At 32.2% G+C, this 25,778-nt stretch overlaps 1 protein-coding gene across 8 annotated transcripts; it reads right to left on the reverse strand.

Annotated features, from left to right (window-relative positions):
* Positions 1 to 1,794: 1,794 nt before the first annotated feature.
* Positions 1,795 to 22,458, reverse strand: LOC106056779 (protein inturned-like). 8 transcript variants are annotated; one of them, XM_056038011.1, is made up of 21 exons: positions 22,318 to 22,458; positions 21,461 to 21,564; positions 20,380 to 20,452; positions 18,628 to 19,214; positions 18,444 to 18,526; positions 17,158 to 17,355; positions 16,739 to 16,851; positions 16,303 to 16,392; positions 15,817 to 15,894; positions 15,106 to 15,286; positions 14,936 to 14,992; positions 14,535 to 14,597; positions 12,963 to 13,178; positions 12,030 to 12,181; positions 10,763 to 10,869; positions 9,727 to 9,789; positions 9,436 to 9,557; positions 8,895 to 8,998; positions 8,009 to 8,186; positions 7,018 to 7,178; positions 1,795 to 5,849 (listed from the first exon to the last, which is right to left on the reverse strand). In XM_056038011.1, exons 3-21 carry the CDS (start codon positions 20,406 to 20,408, stop codon positions 5,738 to 5,740), a joined length of 2,694 nt encoding a protein of 897 aa, XP_055893986.1. In that variant the 5' UTR covers positions 20,409 to 20,452; positions 21,461 to 21,564; positions 22,318 to 22,458; the 3' UTR covers positions 1,795 to 5,737. The 8 variants fall into 8 exon arrangements, with proteins under 8 accessions (XP_055893986.1, XP_055893982.1, XP_013069082.2 ...); XM_056038007.1 differs by having other exon boundaries at positions 20,380 to 20,505; XM_013213628.2 differs by having other exon boundaries at positions 21,425 to 21,564.
* Between the last annotated feature and the right edge of the window lie 3,320 nt (positions 22,459 to 25,778).

Raw genomic sequence — 25,778 nt, forward strand, 5'->3', positions numbered from 1 at the left:
AGAAAAAAACTAGTAATTATATAAGATAAGTTTCCCTTTAGGACCTTGTGGTCTATAGGGCAGACGATGTTAAGGTCATCTGTTTCTTTGGCCTATGGTTAACTTTACTTTTCCTCAACTAATGTCAGGTACCCATTAGAGCTGGGTGAACTCAGCAAAATTCCAGTATTCACCAGGATTTGAACTCAGAACCCTCAGTTTGGCAGCCGAGCGTTTTACCACTCAGCCACCGCGCCTCGTAACCAATTATACCTATAGCTTGAAAAAAATCTTTTTTTTTTCTGTGAGCACTTTCTGCATATTTTAATATTTTTCAGTGAAGTAAACAGACGTTTTATTTCCTGCTGTTAAGAAAAAAAAAGATCTTATAATAAAATATAATAGGTAGGAGGATATCTTCAAGAAGTGGTGGGGAGAGGCTACCCATAGTTTCATCTTTGACCAGTAAAATAAGATGTACTGGCCAGCTGTTGACTTACTTATTCCTGTGAGGTAGCATAGGGCTGAAAGTATACCTCTCCACCGAACTTGGTTCTGAGCAGTTTTCTTCATTTCCTACCATGTCATTCCAGTATTCATAGCTTCACTGATGACTGGCCACTTCCAGTTTTGTTTGGGTCTGCCCACTTTCTTCATTTCCTACCATGTCATTCCAGTATCCATAGCTTCACTGATGACTGGCCACTTCCAGTTTTGTTTGGGTCTGCCCACTTTCTTCATTTCCTACCATGTCATCCCAGTACCCTCAGCTTCACTGATGACTGGCCACTTCCAGTTTTGTTTGGGTCTGCCCACTTTCTTCATTTCCTACCATGTCATCCCAGTACCCTCAGCTTCACTGATGACTGGCCACTTCCAGTTTTGTTTGGGTCTGCCCACTTTCTTCATTTCCTACCATGTCATCCCAGTACCCTCAGCTTCACTGATGACTGGCCACTTCCAGTTTTGTTTGGGTCTGCCCACTTTCTTCATTTCCTACCATGTCATTCCAGTACCCTCAGCTTCACTGATGACTGGCCACTTCCAGTTTTGTTTGGGTCTGCCCTCTTTCATTTCCTACCATGTCATTCCAGTATCCATAGCTTCACTGATGACTGGCCACTTCCAGTTTTGTTTGGGTCTGCCCACTTTCTTCATTTCCTACCATGTCATTCCAGTACCCTCAGCTTCACTGATGACTGGCCACTTCCAGTTTTGTTTGGGTCTGCCCTCTTTCTTTTCTTGCATATTTCAATCAAGTGCCTGCCTTGCGACATTGGTAGTTGGTTTTCGCAGCGTGTGTCTAATCCAATTCCATTTTCATTTTGTCCCTTTTAATATCTTGCACTACAGGTCTTTGGTTCTCTCCCAAAAAGTTGTCAGTAGATTTCTTTATTGTGCCACCTAATTCCCTATGTCTTGCAAAGACAATTTTTATAGATGTATTAAAAAGTTAATTTCTTTGCTTTGACCAGTTTCTTATATAGTGACTAGCAGCTCTCCTTCAGGATGCTCTCTCTGTGATGCAGGTGTTGCCAATGAAGTATTTTAATCTATAAGACATTGTGACTATATCTGCCTGACTGATACACTCAAACTGTACAGGATCAGTAGATTAGAAAATGAATGCAAGAATACTTAACAATGTTTGTTTTTTTTTAAAGTAAAGTTTACTCTTTATTGTGTTTAATATACTAATTATAACCAAATGTGGGTATCTTTTTTTTTTCTTCAATCTCTTTGTTGCCAGTATTTTGTTTTATGTATAAAAAAAATGCAATAAAATATTTGAAGATAAACATTCAACACTAAGTGTTCTATTTTTCTTTTTTTTTTAGTTTTTATTGAAATAGCAAATTATTAAAACTTTATTCTTATTCCAGTCAAGTTGTCAACAGTTTGGACATTCTCATCATCTAGAAAGCAGTTTTATATTCACAGACAATGTAAAAAAAAAACAAACATGAATACAATACAATGTTATAAGAAAACCAATGATCTTTGTGTACACCAATATCACTGAACAATCACATGATCATATCTAAGTCTTGCACCTATTGCTAAACATGCTCAGAACTATTGTAGGTACCTGTACAATGTATCATTTCAAAGAACTGGTAACCCTGACAAAATCTGGAAGGAATCAGTTTAAAAAAACAAAACAATATTGCAAATATCTGTCATTCTCAACAGGAACCACTAGCTAACAGTGCTAACACCAATATAATATTTTTTTTTTTTTGTAAAGGGCTTAATGAATTTTTTTAAAGATTATAATTACAAGAAAATTGTCCATCATACAAAAAAATGGTTGAGAATGATTAGTCATATACCAACAGGATGGTGTCCAACTAAAGTACAAACAATGGGCTGCATTCATATTTTGGTTAAGTTTAATTTTAAAAAATTGGATTTCTTCTATTGAAATGTAATAACAAAATATATATTGTAGTAAGTTAAGGTGGGCGATTTTGTAAAAAAAAATCATTTCATTACAAAGATGTTTCGATCATAGGTAATACCATCATTTTTTAAAATCTTAGATCAACCAGCAGTACATACATACTATGAATGTAATATTTAATAAATACAATTATGTTCAATACATTCCAGTTTTTACAATATAGGTTTGATCATGAACCACAATAAAACTTAGATATAGCTGAATCAAAAGACAGGATGTGCACACATACATTATGTTAAGAACAGACTCTGAGACCTTAGAACCAATTTTCCAAACATGCATTCACTATTCTGGTTAAAAATGTTTTAACAATAAAAGCTTACAATTCTGAGGTATGAGTGATTATGGAGTGATATAAATGCTATAAATGAAATAGTAAGAATTAATTTGTAAACAGATGAAGTGCTAGATACAAAAGTATAAATAATACACAAAGAGCATGCATGAAACAAAATGTTTTATTGTATTTAATTTCTTGTTATTGCCTTAAAAAATGGCTAACTCCCAAGAGGAAGCTCTAAATAGAAACTTTCTGTGTGAAATACACTAGAGAAAATTATTGAGTTTCATAAAATAAGAAAAAAACTTCTAATTTGTCCATAAGTCTCTGTGAGTGCATGAAATTAATTTTAAAGCATTGAAAAGTTTATAGAAAATAATATCAAAATATTTTGTAGTCAAACAATACAAAATAAATGTTCATTCATTATTATGCCATTGATTTCTGAAAGTTGCATAAGGATTTCCAAAAAGCATTTTGAATAACACAAGCAGGAGAAGTTACTAATGTTTCATTTCTCCCTGAAAAATGCAATGAAACCACACCCCATATTCACTAATAAATCTCTACTAGTTGTGTCAGCATATAAAGAACAAATGAATCCCTAACATCATTCTCCATAGGCAGCCAGTGTTGGATACGAGGAATAACTGGTCATCCCATTAACATAGATTATATTAAAAGGGATTTAAAAGAGGTGGACACAGAGGAAAACACTTGGAAAGACAAAGCTTAAGACTACACTATGCAGATAGAGGGCTGGATTTAACTAAAGGCAACACTTAGAGCACCCGAGAAATATTTGTCCCTGGCATATAATATTTGGAGAATCGTATATGAACTACAATATCCATATCATATTTTTCGGCTAGTTTGACAGTAGCCAACCAACAATGACATGGATACTTTTACTACTAATACAAGAATGAGTCACATTAGTCAATCTCTATACAAAATATTTCAAAACTAAGATGAAGATATTTTTCATGACTTGCTAAGTTGTGGGATGTGTGGCTAAGAGGCTAAAACCACTTCTGTCTAACAAGAGGGCTCAAGTTCAAATCCTGAATCCAGCAGAGTTGTGTTTCCTGACTCCAGCAGAGTTGTTTGCTAAGTGCCTAAAGGCAGCATGGAAACATTTTGCTAGATACCCGCTTCTCCCACTGGTCCACAAAAGAGATTGGACTACAGACCACTAAGAATGCTATAATCATGACAGATGTGCTAAATAAAAACAATAAAAAAAAAGGTATCTGTAAAATGAATGTGATGAAAAAAAACAACACTATTGCATCTCCTAAATTGTAATAAAAAGGGAGAAAGTGTTTTTTTCAAATGTTTCATTTCCGTGTTTTTATTTTACAGCACACCAGAAAAAAAAAGAAATAGCACCAAAAAAAATGTTTTAGCAACTACCACGTCTGAAAAAAAAACATGTTTTCTTTAAAAGCTTGTAAAAAAAAAAAGGCACAACCTTTAAATAAGGTTTTGAATAAACTGGACATGGTACACCTTAAACAGGCTCGTTACAGCATCTTTAAACCATTTACAACCTAAGTGTAACATTATGGAGTATAAGAAACAGTGTCCAAACATTAAAAAATGACATCACCTACAACAGTGTAAAATAAACAAAAATGAAAGTTTTTTGAACATTTCAAAACAAGATTTATCTTATAATTACAGCTATGGAAGAGCAATGCACATTTATTAGATCTTGCTAATTTGTATGGCAAATGTCACAGATTGTAGAAATGCAATTTAAATACTCCAATTCTCCTCAAATTTCAAATTTAAAAAAAAAAAGAAAAAAAGAATGACACAATTTAAATATATTCAAATTTACAAATAAAAACAGAATGCATTGATTGGATAAAATATGTGTAAAAATGAAGGCAAATTTTTTTATGGTATAAAATATAAATTTTGGCAAATCAAAGTAATGGAATGTTGAAGTTGGCTTTAGGTGACAAAACACTTTAAACAAAAGTTTCAGAAAAGCAACAAGTACATTTTCATAAACAAATTTTAGGATAATAAAAATCTCAAATTTTAAACACAAACATACAACAACCTTTTTATTGCACCATTCTATGTAATGCACATAAAGTCGACAAGATGGCTGACCATAGGGTTCACCAATGTCTGGTAGATGTGGAATGTAAGAAAGCTGCATAGCTGCTCTTTAAGCCTATTGGAATCTATGAAAGTTCTCATTTAATTTGAACTGTACAATAATATTTCTTATATGAGAAAGTTAGATAACATTGCCCGATGTTGTAAATCTGTGGTAACCAGCTGTGAAGAGGCTGTGGACCGATCTCTGAGGAGAGTTAGCTGCTCCATGAGCCAATGGGCGTGGGAGGAACTAAGTTAAATATAGTAAATTCGATCATAATTGGTTAATGGAAACATTCAATTGTAAAATTGATAATTTGCCAAAGTTTTTAAATTCATACCACTGTTTTGTGGCCAGCACATCATTAACCAACTGTCATTAGGTCATTATTATAGCTTAACAGAAATTTCCTTAGGGATCCCATCTTTTATCCCATCTGCTGAACAAATGTTTATGATGCTGTAATTAACCACTCTACAATAATTTAACTAGCAATGGAAGCCCAGGCTATCAGTATGCAGCACTAAGAGTCAAATCCAAATCAGTATGTCTATACAAAACAAAACACTAAGTCCAATGACATGTCGACATATTCTTTATGACTGTGTGTAAAATCCCAAAAGCCATTATAAAACTATTTAAAGTATTAAGACATTATTCTGGGGCTTTGACCCATAAGTTACAACTATGTTTTTCTATTTAAAATGAAATGCAATTTTAGAAATTGTTTTTTTTAAAACAAAATTATCATCTGTTAGTAAGCTAATGTTGTTTTTTCTTAAATATTTTCAAAAGCATTTCATCCAAAAAAGTGTTGTGTAATACTGAAGAATAAACACAGAATCCTAAAATAGAACTTGAAACATTGTGGACATTAAAAAACTAATGAAACCAATCAGCTTCCAAAACCTAGTGAGAACGCCATTTCAACCACTGACTGCTTTGTAGACTCATGAAAACATACATACATTTCTTGCTGTACTTGTTTTGAAGACTGCAAGCGCCTCCTAGGGAATAAAAATGACTCCTTTATTTTCTATCAATATAGAAATACTGTACAAAAAATGTTCACTATTACAATATATTGTGGTGTTAGGTTTAGATGTAGATTAATTAGTCATTTCTACCACCATCTTGATTGTAACTAGTAAGCAATACAGAAGATTGAACCTTAAAAAGCAACAAGGTATTATTATATGTACTAGGGAAAGTCTTTGAAATTTGTCAAGTTCCAGAATCCAATGTTTTTTACTTTACAACTATATTTTTAGTTCTAAAAGCTTTCACATTATAAAATGTGATATTAGGAAAATATGGCGTAACAATGATCTTTTCCCAATCAGTACTAATTAGAATAAGTACCCTTACAATTACGAGGACAGCTTTCACTCAAATGGAAAGAATAGAGAAAGTGGTCCAAATATAAGTTAGTAAATGTAGCATCTTCTAATGTTATTTCCTTTTCTTTTATTTCTGTTTTTTTTTTAAAGCTTAGAATTAATAATGCAGTTGTAAAAAAATAAATTCTTATCTCTCTCTTTCTTTTATTCTAATAATTTACTACAAACTTTTGCCTTATCCTTCAAAGGAACCATCTTCATTTTAATTCTTTTCCCAGACATACACAAATATCTTGCTGTTTCTACCATACAAATTAGAAAGGGAGACGACCCTTTCTACAATTGAGTCTTTACTTCTTTTTAATCATTTTGTACTCACACACACAGATGTCCAATAGTTATTTTTTTAATGGTTCTCAATTCAATGGTTTAGAAAGTATCTTTTTTTACTTTCATATAAACAAGTAAAATAAAAAAACAAAACAAAAATTTGTAATAGGAATTACATTACTCAAACTATGTTAAAAAAAAAATTAGATTAAAATCAAATATATCCTTCTCTATCATATTTGGCCTTTATGAAAAAATATAAGGATTACTGTGGCATATAGTAAAATTCAATCTTTTGAAACATCAGGAGTGTTTTGTTGTTACATTTATATGGTAAGTAAAAACAGGTTAAAATTTTAAATATTTTATCAACACCAAAAGGAAGAATTGAGTGCATGAACCAGTGTGCTAGTGCTTTGATTGTGTGGTTGCATTTTATTTGAGTTCTTAAGATGGCTAGTATGTCAAGGTTTAACAAAAAATACATTTAGCAAGTATGACTTACCCAACAACCCAAAAACAAAGTGAAGAAATTTGCTGCTTTCTATCTGGACCATAAGGCTGTTGATACATGCATTGAAACATCACTCCAGCTTCCCTACAGGTTTTCTCTGTTAGAGTATTTGCATTGAAAACCACTGGCTTGGAAGCATCTTCTTCTAGAGTCTGCATGACAAAAGTTCAAAGTGAAACATCTTTTTTAAAGCACTCAATAACTTTGGTGCCTAACTCTCAGTTGTTAACACTTCATTAAAAACAATGTGATATTTCCTTGTTTCACCCAAAGTACAAAAAAAGCTGCATGAATAGGTAGGTTTATGTGTTTCAAGTTATACAAAAACAAGATGAAATGAACAAAAATGAAACAAAATGAATGTAGGAGTTTTTTTCTTAATGTAATTTTTGTGGGTGGAGAAAAGAGATACTATTATTCAGGGTGTGGGTAGTGCTCTAATGTGTCCCATTCCATAAGAAGTGACAAAAAAAAAGGAGAGGAGCTCTGCCAAACAAACCAAACGTATTGATCTTCTTTTTTTGAAGTAATGTCTGTATTATATAAGATAAGATAAGAAAATATTGCCAATAAACTATTTTCTCTTTCGGAGGAGCCAATTAAATTATTCAATAGTCAGAGATTTATGTAGTGTGTGTGTGTGTATGTGTGAGGGGGAGGTAAGTAATAACATAATTCACAGGCCAAAACTGTGTGTGAGTGGGGATTGTAAAAAATGCGGGCCATTCAATTGAAAACATAACAGATGCTAGAATTCTAGGCTACAAAATATCTTAGGAGGAGACTTTAAATGTAGATCCTTTTATTAGAAAAGAAAAAAAAAGGTGGGCGTTCCGCCCAAAAAATACAATATATATTTAGCCTGGGCACAAATTATTGGTGGGTGATGCTTGTTTTAAAATAATTCCAGTTTTGGGTTTATTATAATCAACTTGAAAAAAAATGATAATAATAAGTGTGAATAAGAATCTTGTGAACATACCTGCTCTGTAAATAAAGCCTTTATTTGACAGCAAGACACTATAAATCGACTCATGACTTGATCCTGTAGACCTGAGTGAACCTCACTGAGCTCTACCTCTGTTGGGCAGATCATGATGCCCTCCCCAGATTCAAAATGAATGTAGCTGAACAATGTGTTCTCCTTACCACGACCCAACCTGTCCAAGAAACAAAACAGTGATATCAGGTGATGGTACACTGCATCCATATAACTATTCATTAAGCTTTCATGAGATAAAATGTTTCAAAGTTTTTTTTGCCCAATTTTCTTTCTCAAAATGAAAGAACATGTGATAGAGCTAAAAATAGCTCATAAAATCCCAAGGGAGCTAAAACCTTAGACTTCACAACAACCAGGAACTAGATATTTCTAGATTCTTCAATCAAGGAGTAAAAAAGGGTCAGAAAGGAAATTGGAATTTAGTTCACTGTGCTTAATTTCACCACTTGCAAATAAATCATTTCAATTCATTTATTTATGCCTTTAAAAGTAAAGTATTATGTGTAATTTACGATTCAAATTTATGAAATTAAATCATTAATTTTTTTTTATTGATTTGTGTTGATTAAATACAATTTCACAGATCTCCAGCTATGCTTAGAAAGTATGTCACTGCATTAATTTCTAGAAATATGTTTATCTAATAACCATATACTACACCAGCAGTAACAGTCATTAAAGATATCTTTGAGTAATTACAATAAAACAAAAAACCTTAGCTGACAAGTTACCAAGTAAGACCTAAGTGAATGTAAAAGTCAAGCTGAATGGAGAATAAGAAAACATAAAAGAGCTGGTTAATTACAAAGCAGAAAGACAAGAGACTTAGTAGATGACATTAGTACAAAGATTAAGACAAATTTACCTGGAATTTTTGAAAATATCTAGAGGTGTTTCTATTTGATAAGATGAAAGGCTGCGGGCTATACCTGTGAGATCAGTTATAGAACTGACTCTGCTGCCTTTACTCTGTGATATGAAGATCAAGAAATTAGAAAAAAAAAAGTTATAAAATAAAATATAGGACAGTTTTATAACATAGGGTGTAAGTAAAGTTTCAAATAGCTCGGAGTACTTAACAGACAGAATACATTTTATGTAATTATCAAGTTTTATCTTAGCATACAGATGACTAAGGGGCTGAGTGGTAAAGTGTTAGGGTATCCAAGAGAGAGGTCCAAATAATCTATGTGAAGTTTAGGATTTTGAGTTTCACCCAACTCTAATGAGTACCTGACTTTGATTGGGGAAAGTAAAGGCAGTTGGTTTTTGTGCTGGCCATATGGTACCTTGTTAACCAATGGCCATAAAAATAGATGATCTTTATATCATCTGCCTCCAAACCTCCTAAGGAGCAAATAAACAAAAAAATTTGGCATGATGAAACAGAAATGAATGTGCATTACTCTTGGAGGTCCAGTGCTGCTGCTGCTGCCGGCTGAATCATTTGAGCCATAGGATAATTTGCTGCCGTGTCGCCTCATCATTACACCACCGTTTAAATCACCCAGATTAGGTAACTCTTTCTCTGTTCAATGGAAATAAATCCAAAGTAATTAGCAATATACCACTTTTATTTTTCTTCATAAAATAAATGTTTCATACAAGCCTATGTGTTAATCAGATCACTAATTCCTATTGAACCAGACCTAACTTCAATACAATATGTTTGTGCATTTATTACAGTTTCTACTTACCCATTCTATCAGCTGATTTAGACCGTGATAGAAATAAACTATCTGCTGCTGACTTGCTAGACGCTGAAATAGAAATTTTAATTAAGCAAAGAATTATTGACTCATTATCCTACAAGACTTGATAAGCCTACAATCATGAAAAGAGACAAAACAGAAGAGACATTGATAAGAATGGATTAAAAAGAAATTCTCAGGAAAGTGTGGTGGCTGAGTGGTAATGTGTTTGGCTTCCAAATTAAGGAGTCCCAAGTTCGAATCTTGGTGAGGATTGGGATTTTTAATTTTGGGAACTTTAGGGCGCCTTTGAGTCCACCCATCTCTAATGGGTACCTGACATTAGTTGTGGAAAAGTAAAGGCAGTTGATCATTGTGCAGGACACATGTCACCCTTGTTAATATTGGGCCACAGAAAAAGATGACCTCTAAATCATCTAGATTGATAGCAAGGTCTAAAAGGGAAACTTGACTTTTTTACTCTCAGGATTATATACAGATTTTTAAGTCCTTGCTAACAACTTTTAGAATCATTGTGACACTAGGCCAAAAAGTCATGAAGATCATGTATTGTGCCCACAACAATAAGATAATGGAACAAACTAACTTAATATCCAGTTTCTAAGCCTACTCAAAACAAAGAAAACAAATTATTGTAAAAATGTTACACACAGGAAACCTATACAAATAATTAAACATTCTCTTCACTACAATTAAATTGTCTTGTTAAAGCTACACTTGTCAATACTGATAAATGCAAAGAACATTATTGAAAGTCTGAATTGTTTGTATTTAAATGTGGTGATTTCTTCTAAGAGATATATATATATATATATTGTTTGAGTTGTTATAGTCTCTCAATGGAACACATGCTCTTTTAGTCATACACTTCAGTAACAAAGTGTCCAAGTTCATTTGATTGAAGTTTTATGCTTAACTGCTCAATCAAAGACAAGAATATAACCATAAACAAATTTACATCAAACCAATCAAATACATGTATTTAAAAATTCCTTTGAAAAATAAATCCCAGACAACTTACAAGATAATCTTGAGTTGCGAGAGACCTCTGATCTTCTTCTTGGTGAGCTGACTGAGCTTAGTTGCTCTGCGGAACTTAATAACACACCATCTAATAAAGAATTCAACCTGAAAGACAAAATACTCTTCATTTAAAGGAACTCTTGTTGTACTGAAGATCAGGAAAAACTTTGATTCTTTCTTTTGTATTTCAAGAAAAGAAAAACAATTACATTTCAGCCAGTTTCTCTAATTCATCTTTCTCTTAGGTACTAATTACTGAAATGTATTTGGCAATGTTGGGTAAAGGGTTTGGCTTTTGAATCGAGATATCTTAGGTTTGAATTTTATGGGCTTTTGATTGAAATTCAGGATTTTTAGGATGCCCCTGAGTCCACCCAACTCTAATGAGTACCTGATATTAGTAATGCACAAATTGTAAGACAAATTTCCTTACGGATAATAAAGATTATTATTATTATTATTATTAGTTGGGAAAAGTCAAGATTGTCGTTGTGCTGTGCACATGACATTCTAACTGCTAACTGTAAGCCATAGATTCAGTTGAGCTTTACATCATCTGCCCTGTTCAATGCAAGGTCTGAAAGGGGTACTTTTTAAATTTGGAATATATTCTTAACTTGTTATTCAAATTTGCTTGAGTTTTCATAGAATTTACACACAGATTATTGAGTCAACATGATTACATTACATCTGCATTTACGTACTGGTTGAATATATCAAAATTTAAATACAATGCAGACTTTAGCTTTGAAATTGCTACCTTAATATAAATCACATTAGTATAACCTAATTGACTTCTTATTATTTAACATCTTTAAAATAGGAAAGTATGTATTTTAACGTAATTTAAAAAAAAATAAAACTTTACAAAATTGTATTTTTTAAAGTAAATTACAATCTCAATTATAGACAATATATTTCAATTTCAGGACCTTTCTTGTTCTATAAAGAAATTCAATTAAAGAAAGTAGTTTATACAAATTCATTTTGTCGTGTGTTAAGGTGAGTTTAAAAAAAACGACAAACACAATAATAAATTAATAGAGACTTCATCTTTAGTAAGAGTAGTCATAAAAAGCCTCATTTTATAACATAACATCCTGACGAATAGTTTTCACAAAGCAATCACAAAAAACAATAATGTAAAATAGACAATATCACATCCTTTCTTTAAAAGTTCTCCCAGACAATAAATCATGTGACACTACTTTTCATTCCCTCATTCACACTTTCTGTTTCCCCTCTTTCTGTTTCAATAGTTTTACCTTTCTTCACAGCAGACTGACATGTGAACATCCTCAGTGTCAAGCTGATCCAAAGTTACCCTGGCTTGTTTCTCTAAGAGACTTGAAGGACCAACACCTGATGGTACACTCTGATCACTTCCTTCCACAATGACAACCAAATAATAATGCTTCTGATATCGAAAAAAAAAAGAGAATTAAAATATTTACAAGCAACTAAAAAATAAACAAAGTGCAAGTTTTTCTTCCTTTTTACTTTACAACTTTGTGAAGGCAGCTGTGTGCAGTTGGACTGGTAAAGAATTTAGCCGCAGGAGATATTGAGGTCACTTAGGTTCCAAGAATGGGATTTTGAATTTCAAGATTTTTAGAATGCCCCTGAGTCCACCCAACTCAAATGGATAACTGACTTTAGTTGGGGAAAGTAAAGGCGGTTTGTCATTGTGCTGGCCACATGAAAAACATAAAAGTAAAGTTCCCCTTTCAGATCTTGCGATCTATGGGGGCAGATGATGTAAAGGTCATCTGTTTCTGGCCACACAATACCATTTTAAACCATCAACAAACATATGACTTTTACATCATCTGCCCTAAAGATTGCAAGGTATGAAAGGGGTACTTTATTATATTTTTTAAAAATTCCTTGATGGATATTTGTTTCATGGAGATTTTGTGAAGTTAAATACAAAACCTTCAAAAGAGAGCTTGGTGTAGTGATTATGTCCCTTAGAAACAGTGCTGCTGTCATGTTATAGTCTACCTGACAAATGGCAAATTTTATAAATAATATTTTAGTTTTCATGATCCTGTGAAGTCTTTGAATCTGCTCCACTTGTGTTTAAAAACAAATAAGTTAAAAAAAAAAGACGCAACATCACAATCTGAAATGTCAGTGCTGACAAAAAAGAAATGTAAGAATACATAATTTATCATGCCCTAGTGCATGCAGCTTACCTGACCAATGATCATAAGGTAAGTGTTGGACCTGATGGGCTTGAAGCCCACAGGGCAGTCAGAGGCATCCTTGGAAGAGTACAACTTCAGCTCCTGCCAAACCATCACCTCGCTAACATCCCGTCTGGCCGACAACGTCAGAAGACCATGGCAGTTCATGAACAGGTTGATGTGCCGCTGCTGCTGAGGCAACAAATGGCTGCACACAATGTATTCCTGGGGGAAATATAAAAAAACAGGTTGATATTAAATGGTATGATAAATATTCTTTGAAGTTTTCTAGGATGACAAGACAGAAAAACAAACAACATATGAAGAATAATTGTAACGGATGCATGTGTAAATCAGATGTACTTAAGTATTTCTAACGTTACTTAATTATACTACGTGCATGAGTACCTTGTATGATGTATTACAATCGCGAGCTCTTGGAGCATGCTAATCTGTCACAAGAATGAAGAAACAGGTACCAACAGGAACAAAGAATCAAATGACCAAGTTGACTCAAGGTGAACTTCAAACAATGTTTAATGTAGAATGGGCCACAGTCTAGACCGTTCACTAACAACGATATTTACCCCTCAAGAGTCTAGCAGTAACTGATTTCTAAAAGTCTATTCTAATCTCTAACCCAAAGTCTATGTCGTCACTATAAAATGTACGTTCACTGTCGGTCTAACAAAGTTTGCAACCCAACTAACTAAACTAGCTATTTAACATAATACAAAATCCTAGTAAGATTAATCTAGTATTTACATATGTTTATGTAAAAAATAACAACACAGGCTAAGACAGTATGGCCATATTCTGAGATCTACAGGGTTTGCAAAGATCTTTCTGCAAGGAACAGTACCAGGGAAAGCAAAGAGAAGTAGACAAAAGAAGCAATATGAAAATAACATCACGGAATGAAAAAGACTAATCCTGGCATAAGACACAAGAATGGAGAGAGAGAGATGGTCAGCAAAAATCATGTGTGGTGCCCCAACATATCAAAAGACAAAAGGACAGGTGAAAATTAATGTTTATGTCAAGTAAAAAAAACAACACCAAAAAAAAAATATATATTATTTTTTTAACCCTATAAAGCAGTGTTTCCCAAACGTTTTCCTTAACACAATACTTCACACATTCTGAGTAGTTAGCAGAACACATGGTGGCCAACTAATTAATTATTCTAGTAGTTTATGGAACATCTATTCAGGTCTCACAGAACACAGTCTGGGAAACACTGCTCTAAAGTAACCACAGAACTAGCAACCACATAACTAGTAAACTCAGAACTAAAATAGATAGTTTTAATTATAAATAGCACCCTTAACACAAAGATGTACTACATTATGAGACTAGGAATAAGACCTGCACAAGGATGTAAATGTGTACAAGAAATGTGAAGAAAGTGGAATTTAAAAAAAAACAAACTTACTGTCTCAACATGTTTTTATTTTACTCAGTTTTTCCCCCAATCTTTGTCAACAGTTTGTGAATGTTGTTTTAGATATCTGTATTGCCCCTATATTTCAGGAGATATTCTTTTAAAATTATTTAAAAACCATTTGATATAAAGTTTACCTTATAAAACAGACATGTCCCTTGAATTACATATTGTCTCTTGGAGAAGAGATCTTTTGCATCCTAAAATTAAATTTAAAATATTTCAACACAGTAAACAAAAACAAACAAACAGAATATCATCTGACTTAATTTGTTGGTTTTTTTTTGTGTTAGAAATTATTTTTGTATTAATAAAATAGTGTTTTTTTTAGATAAAAAAAATAACCTGGTCTGTGTTTAAAAACGGCTCTCACTATGTAACAAACAATTTTGAAAGATCAATTTATCAGATTAATTTAAGTCCAAGATTTAGACAAATTTTTGATCATATAGAGATGAATTCACAAGTTTAGAATAAAAATTTGAATTAATATTCCACCATTAATTAATTAGATGCCAATCACTTAGGATGAACTCACCAAGTAATTATCAAAGTCCATGGACTCAAACTCTGTTAAAATTTCATCACATAGTAACTAAAGATAAAAAAAAAAAATTTTTAATAATTCAAACGATGGATTATTAGAATTATTATTATGTCAATGTGAAATCTCTTGTACTACAAAATAAACAAAAGCAAAATGTGAACCTGATTTTCATGCGACAAAGTGATAAGCCGAGCTGTGTGATAGTCATGCAGTGTCATCAGTGACGTGTCATACATGGCAGAGTGAGTAAGTGGTGAAAGACTGGAAGTGAGCCCAAGAGCTTGGTGAAACATCAGCGCAAGAACTTTGTCCAAACACACACTGTCACACTCAGAGAATGCACTGAAGTCAATCACAAACATTTGATGATACATTTTTACAGTTTTTACAAGGATCAGTATAAAAGATCTCTTTTAAAAATTAGACTAATTATGGTATAACAATTATAAGACATTGGAATGTTCCAATTAAAGTTATTATTAGATTATAATCTGTAGTTTGATTTATTATGCTGATAACATGTTTCTTGTGACATAGTGCCAGTGGCAACTATGTAAAACAAGCTATTGTTTTAACTTTCAAAAGCTGATAATACAGGCTTTTTTCCCAAAATTGATTGAATTTTTTTTTTGAAATGAAAAATATGCTTGAAAAAAAAAAATTAATAAAAACATACAGAAAAAAATACACAAAAAAAACCCACAAAGTATTCTCTTAAAACAATCATACAAAATTTTATATTCCTATAAGAAGTGAGCATGCCATAGCTTTCTTTAAACAAAGATGGTTGGTTGTTTCTAAAACTTCAGAAAACTTTAAAAGCAACTGTTATTTATTCATTTCATACCAAAAAAATTATTAAGCCTGAATACCTTTTAACATCTTGAAATAATAGCACCATTAAAGCAACAAAAGCTTCTATCACTGACTGTAATGCTAAGGATCTTATCCTTAAAAGAGAAAAATATTTATAAAAGTTACAGATCAAATACTTAAACATAGACAAAAACATTAGGCAGTTTTTATTAATGAACACAGTAAAACAAAAAATGGATTGACTTGTTTTATATTTAAGAATAACTTAAAGAGTCTGTGTAATCTTTATGTTGTGTCTATTCAATTTATGTGAATGTTTTATTTGACAAAAAGAGTCATTGTAATTACAACAAATTTTCAATAATGATCAATAACGCAGTCTTGGTCTAAAAAAAATTAACATTAATTTAAAGTAAAAAAAAAAGGATAGTAAAAGATTTTTATAAAAATTTGTTAAAATTTCAAATGTAACATATTTTGGTCTATATTTTTTTAAAAATATGACAAAAAACAAATAAATATGAAAAAAAATCAACCATTACCTGTTTTCTGGCATAGCAAAGACTAAAACATCACGACCACACTGTTTGTAAGTAACAGCTACATCACCATCAGGAAAAGTTAAATGTGAGCTAAGAAATAGATTGATGTCCAATAAAAATTGAGTGAGAACCAAAGATTTTGTTTTTTAACTGTAACATGCATTAGTATCATTGACCTTCTACAATAAATTCAGTCTCAAGCAAAATGTCTCATAAACTGAACTTATATCAATGACAATAAAAATATTGTGTTACAAGGAATAAAAAATGTTCTTTGATAATATTTATGTATGCAGAGTTTTGTGATTGCAACAAAACTATTTATTTAAAAAAAAAAAAACAATACAAGGTGATGATAAGTCCATAACTCTCTCATTTTAAAATTTACAAAGATTATTACATCCTATGTGTTCAGTTAAATCTTATCTTTTCTTACCATGTCGCAGGCTGATCAACAACATCTACTAGAAAAGAACAGATAGTCATAAATAGACCCCTTAGTGAAGTCAACTTTTCTTCATCGTGAGGAAACAAGTAAACAATATCATCCTGTGACAGCCAAAACAGAAAACTAATTAAAAAACATTTCATCTTATAATGCAAGATAACTGACAATAAATTAGATAAACGTTGAGCAATCTTAATTTGTTTTCTTCTTAAAAGCAAAGTTTAACAAAATAATATTAAATATTTTCTGCCAAAAACAACTTATATTTTAGAGTGTCAATTTAGGTTATTATATTTTTTTTTCCCTGAGATGATTTCAGATTTAGAGAAGAATAAGGAAGAAAAAAATATATTTAGAGTTGATTTTTTTTTAATGTTATCCATGCAGCATAAATTGTGTCACATTACCTTACAGTCTTCCTCCTTATCGCTTGGTACCAGAGTCAAGAACATTGCCACACACTTGAACTGAGAGAGTTCAAACTGGATTTGACTTAATCGTTTACCAAGTACAGCTAAGCAAAGATCCCCTTCTGGAACTTTAAGAATAGAACTAGCTGGTTTAGGTCCAATGATCTTTGGAGATTGAAAAGTGAGCTTTGTAGGCTAGAATAAATAAAAGGATGAATAAAAATAAAACCTTGAGAGTTAGTTTTATGTACATCTTTATATTACTGAAAGCCTAGTATTGAAAACCAGTAGTACTAGATATTTAGAATACATTATATGTTAAAAGAGTGATAAAATGTTCCTATTTCTATCACTCGTGAGATATGCCATGCTGGATGACCTGTCATTTCATCCTTTATCCCCAAATAAATATTTTTTACTTAGTTATTGTTTAATTGTGCTGTTAAGGCTTTGCCTTTAAATCCTCATTTCATCTAATATATAAATAAGCTTATTTAGAATACTTTTTGATATTTTGGACATGTTATTATAGTCTTCCCCCTACTCTCTTCATACTTGTTGAGAAATGAAAGAATATATATCAATAAGTAGATATATTGTAATGCAGAGTTTGTATTTAGTTCTATTGTTTCTGTTTGTTGTCAATATTATCCTGCGCATATCAAAGGCCATGGTGTGGTGGAAGTAGGGAAAATATTTTGAGAGATGAGAACGATTAGAATACTTATGATCTTGCTGATGATAACTTATCTCCTGACGGTCATCTTTCACTTTATTCGTCAATCGTTCTTTCTTAAATATGAGCCTGTCATTTCAAAACCCTGATATAACGTTTAATTTATTTTAATAAACGCTGACTTCAAGAAATACACAAAACAGGCCAAGAAATTACAAATGATGTACAGCAATACGAATAAAAGAAACGTCTTCTGTACCTACTAGCAATTTAACGTTAGCTCTATAACTATAGATGTTAATATTTTTATTAAAGACATTATATTCTATTCTTATTCATTAATGTTAATTCTTTTTGTAATGTAAATAAAAATAAATATACGAAATATTTGTAATTTCATACTTTTACACTTATTATTTGATGGATTAGAGGATGAAATGACCAGGGATAATTGACCCTATGCTGTGTGAACTGTTGATTTCATAGTCTTACATTTAAAACCTGCCCACCCCCCATCCTGCAGGAGGTTTGATCTAGGATGTAATAATCAATTCTGAAAAAACATTCAAAACAAGCAAGCAAAAGAAAACAATAATATATCACTTACTTCTCTTTTCTTTAAAGAATGAATCAGACGAGTGAAATTACGCCAGGTAACTTCTGTATCGTTTATACATACCAACATATCACCTGAAAAAAAATATTAATTAGATAATTTTCTAATACTTCATTAATAGCTAAAATAAAGAGGGAAACTGTATTTTTTATTATATTTTTTTTTAGCTAATTACCTCTGTGAATCTTCCCTGTCGTATATGATATTGAACCTTCTATTACATCCTGCACAACAAGTTTGCGATCTTTAGAAGGATTCCATTTAGCTTTGCCATTGTTGTATTCAAAGAGAGTAATACCAAATAATTTTTTAAAAATTTCTACACCTGAGCTTTCATTGCCAGTAAGTGATCTGCGATCCGGAGCCAGAAGTACATGTTTTAATTGACTCCTTTTCACATCAAAACTGTCATCATTCAAAATGTTTACCTGAGTTTTAAATGCAGATGTTGATGTTTTTTTATTGTTACTAGCAGACATAAGTCCGCTACTTGTCTTTTTTAATACTTCCTGAATCTCTCTGCTTTTTCTACGCAGAAGCTCACTTTGTGAGTTGCTCGTAACATCATCTTCCAGACAATCTGAGTTCCAGTTGGTGGTATACACATTTTGGCTTTTCCTTTTCAAAACAGCTTGCTGGCTACTTTGTTTTTTACTACTTGCGTGCGATTGGTAATTATTGTATAAGGCTTCATTTGGGGCTTCTGTAAAATGTTGAACTGTATTTGTTACATGGTTGCTCCAACTGCTACTACTAATGTAGCTGTAAAAATAAATATTTTTACAGTATTAAAAAATTATTTTCCACAAAAATGTGTCTCTGTAATAAATACTAAAAATCCCAACTCTATGTTTTATATACAGTTTTAAGGATGCTTGTTTAAAAACAGCATGGTTTGTTATTAATAAAGTGAAATTTACAATAGTTATCCAAAATATGAGTACTAAATTTTGTTGCTGCATTATATTTTTATAGTAATGATAATATAGTCACTAATATTAATCTACTACTAAGTTTGTGAAAAATCATTTACATGTTTCTGATGTTCCTTCAGAGTTAAAGATAATCTACATCCTAGCCCAAACCTCCCGCACGACCATCGAGACAACAGATGAACAGTCCAGTACACATACCACATGAACAGATGAATAACATTTATTTCATAGAATCATGCAGGCTTAGGAGGATGCAGAAGAGTGTGACATTTTATTAACCCTCCAGACCCTCATTTAAAAATCTTGTTTTCACATAAATTTACTTTTTAAAAGAGATTAATTGACAGAAATTTATTATATAATAATATATATATATATATATAAGTGGAATCCTGTTAAGTTAGCGAAATGAGATTCAATGTTATGTTTCTGGTTGAAGTGGTTATACTATATAAAAAATTAAATCAGTTTCAAAATTAATTAAGTACATCAACTAAGTTACATAATATTGGTTATTGGTAACTTTACAAGAGTCTAAAAAAATGGTTTATTAATTATTAGCTAACTGTTTATTTTCCAAAATGCTCTATGTTGATTATAATTAAGATGCTCCAGATTATAAATTAAGGCATGTATGTATAATAAAAACACAAGAAGACAACCTCTTTAACATTCTAAGCTATTGTTTTTTTATCTCTATCCCTAGAAATCAATCATCACAAAAATGTGCACAAAGTTTTGTAATTGGGATTTTTGTATTAATTTGTGGTACATGCATTCCAGATTCCAGGAGGTGTGGCTAGGAGGTAATAATCTTAATTTGTTTATAAAACAATAACAAACTTTCTTTCTGTTGTCAAGTTTGCAAATAAATTAGATCTAAGTTGTCTCTATCTTATTTTTTTAAATTCATTGTCAGGTTGGTTAGAGTTAAAGATAAGTATCACATTTAAATAAAACAAAAATCATTACTCTTTGTATCTGTGTCTTACCTGTTTTTAATGTTACTGTAACCACTCATGACCTTATTCCATCATCTGTTATTGTTTTTCTTTTTATTGTGTTCTTTTCACAGTGAGAGCAGAGAAGAGATCACACATAAGCCATCATTTTGAAAACTAAGTTAAAAAAATAAGAAGTGATTTTAATGAAAACAATTAAATGGTTACAACAATAATAATTATAGCTTTTATATAGCGCAATACTTTCATGCTTATATAGCATTAATACACATACTGATCTGTTAGCCTCATGATATGATTTTTAAAATCTCTCTTGCTCCAACAGTCAAATTAGCATATATTTTTTTGGTTGTTCTTGCAATACTTATTAGTATGTTGTTAATTCATTGACAGAATCAGCCTGACCCATCATTTCATGCCAGTAGAGTATAAGTCTCTGTATATTGTGCCATTTTACAGTTGAGCTGAGTTGGATTCTTATCCTGCATGGGGGACAACTGCAAGCCAAAAGCAATCTTAAAAGAGGATTGCATAACAGAGGTTCAACCCATAAGTACTATAAAGATCTACTCATTTTGCCTCACTGGCATAGAGGAAAGTAGCTGGAAGCAGATGGTCTCTAAAAGAGACAGTTGAAAAGATCTCACAAAGGATGCATGTGAGGCCCAAAGACAGGCGTAAAAAGACCATTAAAATAGACCCCTGCTGGACAAGACTTTGCCTGCATCAGATGTGGGTTTGCGTGGCCATGTGAAACACTGCACTCATCCTTAATCTTCAGAATCAAAGACATTGCCATTGCATTGCATATTGTATAGTAATAATATGATAGAAGAAGATAAATTAAATAAAATTATTCAATAATATTGTTTTCTGCTTCGGTGCTTGCATTAGTAACTTAGTAGAAAAGTTTGTCTGTATGATCATGATGTATCTGTGAGTATGAAAGCCTAAGAGATGGAGAAATGATTCATGACTTTAAATAACCTAATTAGCTGATAAAGTTGCAGTTGTATGTTAGTCTAAATCTAGAGTTACTGTTAGATCTAGTCTAAATCTAATCACATTCAACTACCTTTGATTTTAATTCAAATCATTCACTCAAACTCACTGCAGTGACTCCTACTAGACTCGTAATATATAAAAACTTCCAACTTCAATATAACTTAAATTGGTTCCTCACGACACTGTAGTCTCAATTCAGTAGACTAGAATCTAAATATCATAAATCTGTATAAATAATTCTACAACTTCATTTAAAGAGATGAATAATTCAAATGAATAGATTGATAGAGTAGACCTAGTTGAAATAGTTTATCCAACAGTGTCACTCACTCACTTTTAATAGTTAGTGTGAAATAGAATAGATCTACTATCGACTAGATCCCTAGAATTTAGTAGAACCCATCTAATGATCTAAATCTGGACTTAAATAATGAATGTTAAATTTAAATCTAAACTTCTAGATCTAGTACTAAGACTAAGTCTAAGAGAACTAAGTCGTAGTACTTTTACTGTACATTATCATAGATCTAGATTCTAGTAACTTTAACTTTAAGACTTAGATCTAGTAAGATAGTAACTACAAAACTCGTAACACAAAAAAGTGTTGAACTTACGTCGACTTACGCCCTAACTTACGGGTCTTACGAACTCACCACTTAACTTATGACTTAGTCGGTCTTAGTCACTTATCATCTTATCATGTCTTATTTGACTTATGTCAAGTTTTGAAGTTATGTTTATGTTAAGTTACTGTCAGTTCCTTGAATATTCAATATTAATATAGATCTATACAAATTAGTGACATTATATTAGTTTAGTCAAATAGTCTTAGAGACTTAGAATGTCTTTATTTTGTCTAATTAATAATAATAAGTCTAATAAATAGATATCGATTCTAGATCTAGATCTATATTTCATATAGAGTTGGTATTAGTCTCTAGATTTAGAATTTAAAGTAGTTACAATATCTGGTCATTGATCGAGTAATAAATACTATCAAAGTATTTGAGATGATAAATAGATCTACTATAGATTTATCTTTGTAAATTTCAAAGCTAATGCTTTCGCCATCTTGTTTACATTTGTTACGATGACACATACCAAGTGCCTGTCTTTTTTTTTTCCACATCAGGAAGACTTCAATCACAAGACCTATAACTGGATAATTTTTTTCATTATAAAGTATTTTTACATAAATTTTAATTTAAAAATCAAACGTATATTTATTATTAACGTATTTCCTTCTTCCTTTTGTTTTATTGCTAAGTGTCTAAATTTAAATTACTTGATTTACTTTTTACAAAAGTACAATCAGGCAATTTTTTTTTTTTTTTTTTTTTTTGTTTTTTTGCAACTTACCTATAGAGAAGACATAGCGAAACTAGTCCTCAGTGTTATTGTCTCTTTTTATTTTTCTTTCGTTTTTTTCATTTTTTTTTTAAATTTTCATATTTCGTTTGGGGACACCTAACTATTTTCTCTACGGTCTCCAATTATCTAAGGCCAGCCCTGTCATCAGTCTTTCCTTTTGTCTGTAACAGTCTATATAATTTAGGCCTACGCTTTCTTACATCTTATATAATACAGACGTTACTTCAAAAAAAAAGAAGATGATTACGTCCTACGCGTCATATATTACGCGTCATGCATTTAGTCATGCATATTATTAACCAATGACCTAAATTATGCCAAGTCACTGATTTTCCTGGATAGCTCAGGCAACCTATTGCCTGCACTAATAGCACTAGGGAAGAAGGAGCATTTGTACAAATTTGTCCTGGCATATGGAACGAGGAATGTGCCTTTATCTTTGTGTCTTTCTGAGTATTTTATTAAATGTTGTTTTTGTATTTGAAGATTATGGTTCGGTGTTCTATGTATAATTGCTACTTTACTTTTTTGAGTCTTTTTACTTCTATCCACAAAGCTAAATATAAAAAAGCGCTACTAATAAACCAAATTCCTCATATAGGCAGTGTTCGTTTTTTTTTCCATAAATAACAAATAAATACTTCATTTTTAGAACAATAGGCCTACTTAATTAGAAAAAAATCTTTATTAGTAGGCCCTATATATTTAGGCCTACTAAGAAAAAATATAGTAATAATTTAAGAAAGAGAGATGATAAAAAAGAAAGACATTTTTAAAAAATATTTTTACTGTAATATTTATGTAGATGGTATGTTAAATAGATGACGCATATGTATTTCCAAAGTAGGCTTATATTTATCATTATTATATGTTCTTCGCTCTGTCAGCATGTAGGTCTAGTATAGATTCGAAATCCTGCATTGTTCACGTTGCTCATCATATTCAGACAGGGATCATGCATTATTTTCACTTGTCCTGCAAGGAGATATGTGTCAATCTTATTTTAAATGCAGGTCTATATTTTATATGTTGTATTGTCGTTATTATGTTAGTTATCTTATGGTCCGGCAGTTACGCTTGGTAGGGCACGTATCCCGTATGGGAGACGAACGTATGCCAAAGGCAGTCTTTTTTGGTGAGCTAAAAGGTGGTTGACATAACAGAGGCGTCCCACGGAAACGCTTCAAAGACCAGCTTAAACCTGCTTAGGAGACAACTTTCCTTGGCTGACATAGAAGAGAGCACCTGGTTGCATGCGCCTCAGAACGAGACAACTGGAGGTCACTCACGAAGGCCGCGGGATACACATTTGAGACCAAAAGAACATTCGCTGCCGAGGGCAGACGCGAAAAGAAAATCTAAATCGACCACCTGCGGACAATTGTTATGCTTGCCCTGGATGTGACAAAATATGAAAGTCATAGCTGGAGCTGCGCAGCCACGGGAATACTGCACTCCTCACTAATCTTCGGACTCGAAGACAAGCCTTATTATTATTATTATTATTATTATTATGTTAGAAATGAACGAGTAGTCATTCTCTGGCGCTGCCAGGGTCGAGTTTCGCTAAAGAGAAACAAAATTCATCGTAGTCCCTTTAACAGTTTCCACTGAGGAATTTTCTGGTGATGTGGCAGGTCTGCAGCAGTACCGCCCTCTGACAGGCAACGAAGATGTTCCTAGGAATGTTAAGGGCAATTTCTGCAGGGGTTAGGATATAATTTGTTAAATTCCAGGGAGAGTTTTTGCCTATAACCTGGGAGAGGTTTATCATCACAAATGTTTACACGGAAGAACGATTTGATAATGTCTATATTCATTTCTCTCGTCCATTTGATCCTTTTGGCTCCTCTTGTTCTACCACCAACAGCACTTCTCAATTGTGTGGGGTGCGAGTCAGGGAGTAGACCGACCTCTTGTGTTTGGTCATGAGGTTATTATTATTATTATTATTATTATGTTAGTTTGCTAGATTCCTAGTTAAAAATGACATACACTTATCGTGACCCATGAAGGTTTTCTATGGCTTTTCGTTAACCCAAAGTTACGCTTAGTTTGCTATAGGCCCCTTATAAAAATTACTACCATAATAGGTAATAGGTAACATATAGCGAATATTCATGTAAAAAGCGCAATTGTAAATTTGTAACACTAACTTCACCCCCATGTTCGTCGTGCTCAAAAATATAAAAATATGCCATCTAATCTGCATTAATGTGTTTAAAAACACAAACATCATTTTTAAGTAGAAACATTATTTAGGGATTGTCGTGATGCCGGCAGATATTTGCAATTCTTAAAAAGAAAAAAAAAAACTCTTCGAAGTAAAGAGGAGAAAATAAATGCAAATAGTATATAGGCCTGAAGGGAGTAGAGGTAGTCAAAGTAATGAAGAAATGTCTACACGTGTATTTTATATTCAAAGCTCATAAAACTAAACTAAGTGTCTAAATAATATAATATTATCTCATTACTGAATTATTCAGTTTGTGTGGACTATGTGAATATAGGCCTACACATTTTTAAATGAGAGTTTCAAAATGCACACTTAGATGGCAATTGAAAGTACCACTAGCCTGAATGTTTTGTAAATATAAATTGATTTACAAGTAATTTAATTATTTGCGACTTTTTTACCTTTACCTATCCCTTAGTCTTTTGGACCTTTGGGACACCATGCAAGATTCGCCGACCGTCTTTCTCTATTCCTCTCTGTCTTTTGCCTTAATTAGAACCTCTTTCAATGGCAGGCCGTCCATTCTTTTATGTTGTCTTCCCATCGCTTTCTCTGTCAGCCTCTTCTTCTTTTTCCTGGTACTGTTCCCTAAGGAAGGTCTTTGCGAGCCCCGAAGATCTTGTTATATGGCCACAGATTTTTAGCTTGCGTTTTTTTACGATAGTTAGCAGGTCATCATGAGGTCCAATCGCTGCAGTAACCCTGACTCAAATCTCTTAGTTTGTGATGCGGTCTTAAATGTGATACCTAGAATCCTTCTGTAGCACCTCTATTCCATTGCTAGGATCCTCCTCTCTAGCTCTACAGTCAGCGTCCA

The sequence above is a fragment of the Biomphalaria glabrata genome, chromosome 8 (assembly GCF_947242115.1).
Source record: "Biomphalaria glabrata chromosome 8, xgBioGlab47.1, whole genome shotgun sequence".
Classification (NCBI taxonomy): Eukaryota; Metazoa; Mollusca; class Gastropoda; family Planorbidae; genus Biomphalaria; species Biomphalaria glabrata.